A 9,032-nucleotide genomic window follows, 5' to 3' on the forward strand; every position below is an offset into this window, starting at 1 on the left:
ACAGTGCCAGCCAACCCAGGGGCGCATGCGTACCGTGCCAGCTACCCCCCCAGGGGCGCATGCGCACAGTGCCAGCCACCCCAGAGGCACATGCGCACAGTGCCAGCCACCCGGGGGCATGCACACAATGGCATGCACATAGGCAGTGCAGTCTTGTGATGATGATCACAATGTCACAGCAATCTGCTATATAAATATTTATAAAGCAGGGGAATATTTTATGAAGGATGTGCAGATTGTTGCATTGTTGTCCCCACACACCCAGCACACAGGTGTAGAATGATCGGATTGTGTTACAAGGAGAGGACAGACATGTCGGCCGGTATCAGCACACCTCTGACAGCCCTGCTGTGTCCATCCCCCATGAGTGACAGCTCAGCAGGCGGACAACCCTTGTCCCGTCACACACACGGGGTCTTACCGGCCTGAGTGGTATCACTGAGATCCTGCCGGACTGCGCTCCGCGGAAACTCTCTCAATTTCCTGCCGCTGAGGTTGAGTGTTCCGGTCATCGCAGCCTCCTCCAGAGCTCTCTCCAAGGAGCGGTTCCATGCGGCGGGGCCCGCACTGGCTCCAGTAGCGTTCTGTACGCCATGTCCATTATAAACACCCGCAGAATATCCCGGCACGGCCGAGCCCTCGGCCAATACCGTGGCCGCCATCACACCGACTCCGCACTGCGGCTGCGTTCGCACTATGACGGGAAGCCACAGACAGGGGCGGGGACGGCTTGTATGCAGCGCAGTCTGTAAGGAGAACTATGTGCGCCCGCCTGCCCCCTCCCCTCCGTGTGTGAGTGTGGCTGAGGACTGGGGAAACTATTACTCATTGGTGACAGCAGGGAGCTCACAGGCCGCACCACCACAGCCTTCCTGTAGCCCGGATGTGCGGCTGCGCATGCGCATAACCAACGGTGACGTCAGAATGTCATGACAGGGCCGTTCATTTGTCATTCTAAGGACTGGCACTAGGGGGAGGAATAAGGCGGTCATAATGTCTGTCATTGTGCGCCATTTTCTTGTGGCCTCTGCCCAGGTCTAGAGACAAGAGTCCATTCTGTAATGGAGAGCACACATATATGAGATAATATTGTGGGAAAGCTGCTGCAGAATAAAATGAATATGCCCCCTGAAGACATTGGTAACCCATTCTTGTTTTTTTTATGAAACTGAGTTTTTATTGAAAACATTTTTTACAAATACAACAAAAGAAACAAAACAAAAAGAACATGGACAAGAACATAGCATACAGGAGCATTAGCAACATATTACCAAAACCATAAGGCATAAAGTAGGAACAAGTATATATACATATACACATATACATACATAAAAGCTACAAGAAAAAAATAGCAATAGTGGAGTGCAGATGATGCAATGTGGTTTCCAGCAATAAACATGACAAACCAGTAAATTCCTGTATACAGGACATAACATCAAAAATGGGGAGGGAGGAAAAGGGAAAAGGGGATTCTGAGGCGATTTGCTATATAACAAAAAGAGGGGAGCAAAATAAGACCATCACATCTGTAATTGAGCATAATAGTCATCCCATGGCTCCCAGACCTGTTCGAATTTAGTGACAGAGTTCCTGGGCAGGGCAGTAAGGTATTCCATCATTCGGATATCCTGAATGCGGGAGTATAGTTATTCTAAGGATGGAGGGGAGACAGACTTCCACTTAGTGGAGATCAGGGTACAGGCCGCTACCAAGATGTGTGTGGTGAGCCTGGATATGAGCTTGGTGGGACCTGTTAAGGGCAACCCTAGCAAGTGATGTAGAGGATCTAAAGTAGATCGGCATTTGGTCACCTACCCATTCTTGTTTTAATCAAACAACAGAAAGATTAAAAAAGTTAAATCATATTCATGGAGTCACAGTAAAAAAAAAAAAAAACTGCCACCTAGTGGTAAAACTACTGATTGCAGTATAATATGTAAGAATTGTTGTTGTACCTATAACAGTATCCTAACACCCCTCCAAGGAGTTCTTTGCCTCTAAAACCCATTTACAATCAATTCCATGTTTGCAGTTTCATGATTGAAGTTGTAAGTGGTTCATTTCTTCTTTTCTTGGGGATAAACCACCAATTTCAGTTTTAGTGATGTTTTGTTTCTTTTCCTGCCTGTATCAATATTATTATTATTAATATTATTATTAATAAATTGCATTTATATGTTGGCAACAAATTATGCAGAGCTGTACAATCAATAGAAAACTTGGAGTATCTGTAGAACTTCTTGCACAGGTGGTACTTCTTGCAGTACTGGTCATACTTCTGTCTGTTCCTTAGATATTTCTGACCATGTCTCTTCATAAGGATTTTAACTTTAATAAGTTTTTCATTATGGTTGTTATCCCATAGGTGTTTGGATGCAGAACTTTATAACTTTTTTTGAGAGTCATGTAACGGATACACATTCCTTAACACAAGGTTCCCATTTTCTACACTTTTCAGGCTTCCTTCCATTCCATAGCTCAAATGTACTCTGTAGGGCTGCATGAAGGATCAGTGGCAAACACTTTACACTGCAAGGTCGACCTTTCCTGAGTTTGGACAAGGAACCTCACTAAGGTCAGGACAACATATGAATGAGATTCTTCCCATGTTCATGTTGGTTTCAGTCCACATCCCAAAAGGATACCTGTTAATAGGTTAAATGGCTTTTCTCCCACAACATTTGCCTTAGTCTATATTATTCATATTCAGGGACATTGGATTGTGATTTTCTGTTATGCTATAACTTTGATCCATTTCTACATCTGCAACTGTGCTTAGTAATTTAGCTGTGGCTGGGCCCATAAGAAATCTGCTGCAGATAGTTCCTTCCTAAAGGAGAAGATTATTTCAAAATGACTACTGAAGTTTCATTAAAATTCTTAAATGGGATAAAGCTACTATGTTCAGTACCAGGCAAGAAAAATACTTCAAAATGTTATCCAGTTGGTATTAATGTCCATGTGTCTAGGATATACCCCAGATATGAGAACTGTGCTGGAGATATGGAAGAGATACAGGATCAGTGCTGCACATTTAGTGGACTTGCCCACCCATTTACAAATTCTGATCCTCAGGAAGCTAAGTTTTTGGTTTCAATACATTTATTTCTTTTCAAAACAGGGGTGGTACAATCTTTTTTTCGTACAGATACATATGAAACTGTATAACAGAATACACTACCATGGCTAAACCAAAACAGTACAATGTCACACCAGTTCTTGAGCTTTTATAAAATAACATTCAGCTGTATTGTATTCACCAGTCAAACTGTTTATCCCTAGCTATGATGATTATATCACTTATTAACAACACAGGAATCAGGAGTAATAAATAATGGGAAGTACCAACTGGGGGGGTGAGGTTGTCTGGTCAATATTGATATGGTCTGATGAGGGGTTAGATCTGTGTAATATTCTGCAGCTTTGGATTCGTATATGCTATAGGCTTGATATTGAGGTCAGGGTCACATGAGACAGCGAGTACATCAGCCAGGGCTCCCATATGTTAGCAAATTTTTGCTGGACAATTTTTCATAAATGAATGTGTTATATCCATCCTTACCAAAACCTCATAGGATTATTTGTTTCTAGTGTTTAGCTATTGTTTGTTTAGCCGCCAAAATCATATGAGCATAATTGAAATCGGGAATTGGTGAGGATTAATGGTTCAGAGTGTAGCGGGGCAAGCCAGGGATCTCTAGGCATGTACACCTGGAATACGTTATTCAAGAGTTACAAACTCTGCCGCAGAATCTGGTACAGAGTCCTATAGGAAGCTACATTTTTAACAAAGTCACAGACACTTTTGTCCCTGTGTCTCCAGTGATTGGATTGTCAACTCTGCTTCCGAGATCTGCTTCTTCTGCCAAGAACTTATTATGTTTCTTCCTCTCAGCAGCAAGGGCTGGGATGCCTCGTCACTGGAGTTTTACTGATGCCCCTTCTTTATTACAATGGGTCACTACACTTTCTTATATACTCAGCTATATGATGGTAATGTGACTTATGTGGAAACCTGGGGTGTTTGGCATTTTGATGTCTTCCTCTAGCTTCTCATCCATTTTTTTCTTAAAGAATACATTAATATTTGTTTTGTGTGTCCCTCAGGGGAGACACTCCCTTTTCCCCTCGGGGCAGTGAATATTTTACCTGCATTTACGCCTGATGGGATTGTATGGCCATTCTCTGTTTAATTATCTGACTGCCAATGCTTATATTTGTTTATTTGTTCTTTGTTTTGTTTTACACAGTTAGCTTGAATTTTTTTATAATAAAGCGTTCATAAACTCTGTTTTTTCAGTGCAACATCCTTTTTAAAAAAAAGAAAAAAAAAGGAGGTGGAGCACACCCCCCCTTAATTTCATCCGCCCAGGTGATCGAGAATGAATGGGAGCGCAAAGCCTCCCGTGATACCTACGTCAGGCATCCCGGGAGGTTCTTGGGTGCTGTTTCTGCACATGCTGCATGCTCAGTGAAATTGGCACATTTTTTTTTCATTCTACGTCAGCGAATCCTGCGCCTGGGTCGGGTGACATTGGATGAAGAACCAGAAAGAAGAGACGAAGATGGCGGTGCCCAGAGTGCCAGTTTGGGGATGGATGTCGGGACGACGCAGGACCTGATGCAAAACAGCCCCGGATCGATTGGACTGCCCTGCAGGATTGAATGTATGTGTATTTTTTTTTTTTTGCCAGTTTTCAGTTTACTTCCTCTTTAATCTGTTGCCTCAGATGCCTTTCTTCTTTGTGTTTTTAAAATCCTTTTTTTTTATATATATATGATTTTTAGATACAAATGTTTTCAATAAAATCTTTACTTATAAAATGTTATGATATTTTAGTGATTGCGTTCACATGTAGTTCCATAGATTAATGCTAATTCATCTCTTCAATCTTCTTACTTTGTTCTGATTCTTCATGTGATTAGACAAAATAAATGCTGTAAAACTTAACTGTTGAGGTCTGAGTGTAGTCATGGCTGTCATATGAATAATGCATAATGACATGGATACTGTAATTCACAACAGACATAATAAATATTTATAGTGTAGCACAGCAACATTGTCCTTGACTAACTAAGGCAATGCTAGTAACCTACCTGAGTTTATATCCTAACAATTTAATAAACTAAACATAAACCACAAATACCTATCAGGGAATCTTAATGTTTGCAGCAACTTCAGTATATCCTTACTATACTTATTATTTCAATAGCATAATATGCCTAAAGACTGTCTGCTGTTGGTAATGAAAGGAGTTTGTTTCTATAATAAGATATGGAGTGGCATATTCAAAGGTTTCCTGTAATTTGGCTATTTAAATATGGATATCACCCATGTGTGAGCGCCTTTTAGGACTATAACGAAAGTTTCACACTTGTCTAAAAAGCTATATGTACAAATATCTCAAAATATTTTGAGAAACAAAAAGCGCTCCAGTTACTGTCCAGGAATAATTTTAGGGGTCCAGACACATTTTCCCATTTGGTGCATTGCCTTAATGTGTGTTTTGTCACATATTGTGTTTCTTTAGGTAGACAGGCTGCCTCAATGAATTTCTGCAATTTTCTCAAAACAGCATTGGCACACGCACCTTTTCTAATAAAATGCCAAATGTGACAAAATAGAAAATATTTGTTTTCCCATACAGATGTAAACCATAACATTCTGAAATAATGTGGCTACTGAGAGTAGAGAAAACGAAATGAACATATCTTTGATTTTTTGTTACCAATCTGAATTCTAATTTTTCAATAAAATGAAAGATGAAACTTGATTGGTATTGATATGTAAATTGGTTTGGAGTATCCTTGAATACTCCTTGAATCTTCTGCTCAGAATTAGAGATTTGTTGGCACAGTAATGTCCTACCTTTCTACCTAATAAAAATAGAACTCTGGCAAAGAACAAATCACTGCAGTAAAGGTATATGCATCATTAAAAACACATTTGATGGTTTTTTGTATGGAACAGTATTTATCAGTATATATATATATAGTTTATTATATGTTTTTTGAGGGCAACAGCAAATAAGACCAAAAAGAAAATGTTTTTTTTTTTTTTTTTTTAACCAGAGAGTCCAGACAATGCTAGCTGAAAAGTCTGCCTGCCAATTGCTGTGGTGTTGTACAAATGTATCCATTTCTAGTGACCCAACAATAGAAGAATACAGCAGAGTAGAGACTGCTAAATTACCAATACTCATAACCTAATTCCTTCAGGCTTGTGTACATCACAAGGATCTTCTAAAAGATATGAAGAAAGGAATTGAGGTTCAGACTGGATTCCTGAGCCACCACTGTAGGCATGGCCTAGGAGTTAGGGTAAACCTGTCTGTTTAGGAAGTGGATAGATTGAAAATTTGAAGAGACCTCTGCTTCCACACAGAACATTGGATAAAATATAGCAGCTCTGAAACTTAACTCTAACCCAGTGCAAACCACAAGTTGTGCATAACCTTTTATTATGAAAAAGAAACTAAAGATAAGGTATACAACATATTTTTTTTTATCAACAGAATTAAACATCTGTAGCAAAAGGGTCATTCAACATTTTGAACAAAGTTTACGGCCTGCATTTTCCAGAGGCATGCTCCAAGACTGGAGCCACAGCTCAGGCAGGAAAAAAATCCCAAAGACACATTAACAAAAAACTTCCAGAATTTCACAGTATATATCCTACTTTTGAGGTATGTTAAAGACCCCAAAAGTCAACTAAAGCAGAACTGTGCTTTGTTTCTGAACAAGAACACTGTATAAACTTTCTCATAACAGGGTTCAGCAATAGTGTGTGAAACATGGTTAAACTGGACCCAACAAAAGTTGCAAGAGTTCCAAAACGAAGCACCCAATACATATTTGACTGAGTCATGTTAATGTCATAACATGACTTCTAGCAGGTTCTTTATGTGGATGAAACCATATTTATTTTGAGCACAGTCTTGCCTTGTTTGTAGGCGCAATGTTAACCTCAATTATAAGTTAGCTGGGTGATAGGCATTAAGCATAAATAAAACTGTACATTAAAACTGTACAATAACAATAAAAGAGAAAAAACAACATTCTACATCTCAGTATGGAAATATTAATGTCCTTCAAAACAAAAGTAGTGACAATGTACTCTGTATTTATCTCAGTTCTTCAGCAAAACCTTAGAAGAGAACCTGAGCTAACAATCCCAAGTCACGTTTCAGCTTCCTGTGAATCAATGTTCCTTTGTGTATTTTACAGTAAAAACAATACAAAAAGTTTTCAAACTTTAGTTATATCTCAAAAAATAAGGAACGGAGGAGCTGCATCCTCAGCACAGGAGACACAAGTCTTTGTCTCTGCTGTTAAAGCCAAGTGAAAAACAAAAGAAGGAACGTAAACACAACAATCCTAGGCACAAAACAGGCCTCATCCTACAGTCACAAATCTGCTGCCTTTGCTCATAGACTGAGACAATCTTTGTTCCTTCAGGATCTTAAAACGTTCATTTAATGTGATTCCAGTCTAGAAAAAACAAAAACATTAGGAATTAAGAATTATTTTATGTAACTAAAATGTAACAAAGCAAGCAGTAGTCTACAAACATGTAGCGACCCACCTGTTTCACAACGCTGTTTATGTCAAAGTCTAAAGGGACTCCTTTGGGGACCTTGGGTTCTGAACCTTCTTTATTCAACAAAAAAGGTAGTGGAGGTCGAGGCAATCTTGTACTGCAGAAAAAATTATAATTTAGTTAAGACCATAACTGCACAAAAATACATATGTTATACAGTATATTTTATGTTCAAAACACAAACCTGGGTATCACAGCTGCAGCAGGATTATCGATTGATACCGTCAGAATACCACTGCTGTTCATAGATGTCCTCCAACTAGAATAAAGAATAAGATATTTTGAAAAAATATCTTCTTTGGTATTGGGCAACGAGGGAAACAAAAAATTCTCACGGAAACACAACAATTGTAGCACCCTTAACATACAAATCTCTTCTGTAGAATTTACCACATGTTGAATAATAGTTTGGAATTTAAATGGATTTTATCACTTGTAGTCATGTAGCAATGTCACAACACAATGCTATAAACATAAGTGATTATTTCTTAATTGCCACCATGCACCTAAATGAAAGTCTTCTTGGAGCAATTTCCACAGACACATGAAAAATAAATGGAAGCTCAGAATACAATGTACACTTTTTTTTTGCACCTTAACAATAGTTCCTTTAAATCTAAAACTGGCCAAATACAAATATAACCACATATATTTCCTTAAATGATGGCTTAACTTCTAAGATCATTATATGCTGGAGCACGCTGGAGTTGACTGATTTGTATTTTCCACATCACTATATTAATGCTGTCTTCACACCTCACAGAACACTTTTAGCAAAACATTTATTAAACTTAGTACAAGTACTGTGCACTAATACAGCAAGCAAATGTAAAATCTTTTAAAGGCATGCATCAACTTTTGTTTTGCTGTGATGAACATCTTGTGTATAGGCTGGAACAAAAATTCTAATAAACCTCAAAAGCAGGGTTACTGCAGGTCCACAGGCCTTTAACAGACCGAGGTGTTGGAGTATAGGTAGATGCTAATATAGCTCTACAACGCTAGATACTCACGGATGAGTCCTGTTTCCTACGGGCAACTCCTCAATCTGATCAATATCCATAGTCGTCTGAACCTACAGGAAAAAAACAATTAGGTAGCATTAGTAGTATTTTAACTACAGTAGGTAGAAAACTGATATTCTGTATGATCTTTACCTTTAAGTTACATCAAATAGGCATCACACTGCGGTACAGAATATAAATATTACCTCTAGCAAAATCCATAGCTATATTTTGAAAGCTCACTGCCCTGTGCAAATATGAATGATGCCTTTTCATACAAGCTTTAAACATTTCATCAGCAGTTATTTATATAACTCAATATGTGGAGAGGATTGTGGAAGTTAAATATTTTTGCTGTTTATGGCGGCATATTCTTTGAATTAGAAACATGCCTTAAATGACAGTTCTCTAAAAAAAAAAAAAAAAAA

The 9,032-nt window shown here is 38.7% G+C and overlaps 2 protein-coding genes across 20 annotated transcripts in view; both read right to left on the reverse strand.

The window, feature by feature from the left end:
* Positions 1-877, reverse strand: part of LRCH3 (leucine rich repeats and calponin homology domain containing 3) — a 62,748-nt gene extending 61,871 nt beyond the window's left edge. For all 19 annotated transcript variants that reach the window (XR_011920313.1, XM_072408339.1, XM_072408334.1 and 16 more), the window contains exon 1: positions 422-877. Coding sequence is in view for 18 of the 19 variants with exons in the window: in XM_072408339.1 (XP_072264440.1) it covers positions 422-662 (241 nt within the window). In the remaining variant the exon portion in view is untranslated. The remainder of the gene's footprint in view (positions 1-421) is intronic.
* A 5,567-nt stretch (positions 878-6,444) lies between these two features.
* Positions 6,445-9,032, reverse strand: part of FYTTD1 (forty-two-three domain containing 1) — a gene marked incomplete in the record, with an annotated part of 9,247 nt that continues 6,659 nt past the window's right edge. The window contains 3 exon segments of the mRNA XM_072408353.1: positions 6,445-7,491; positions 7,586-7,697; positions 7,785-7,859. Coding sequence (XP_072264454.1) covers positions 7,396-7,491; positions 7,586-7,697; positions 7,785-7,859 — 283 coding nt within the window.

Source organism: Pyxicephalus adspersus, chromosome 4 (genome assembly GCF_032062135.1).
Source record: "Pyxicephalus adspersus chromosome 4, UCB_Pads_2.0, whole genome shotgun sequence".
Taxonomy (NCBI): domain Eukaryota; kingdom Metazoa; phylum Chordata; class Amphibia; order Anura; family Pyxicephalidae; genus Pyxicephalus; species Pyxicephalus adspersus.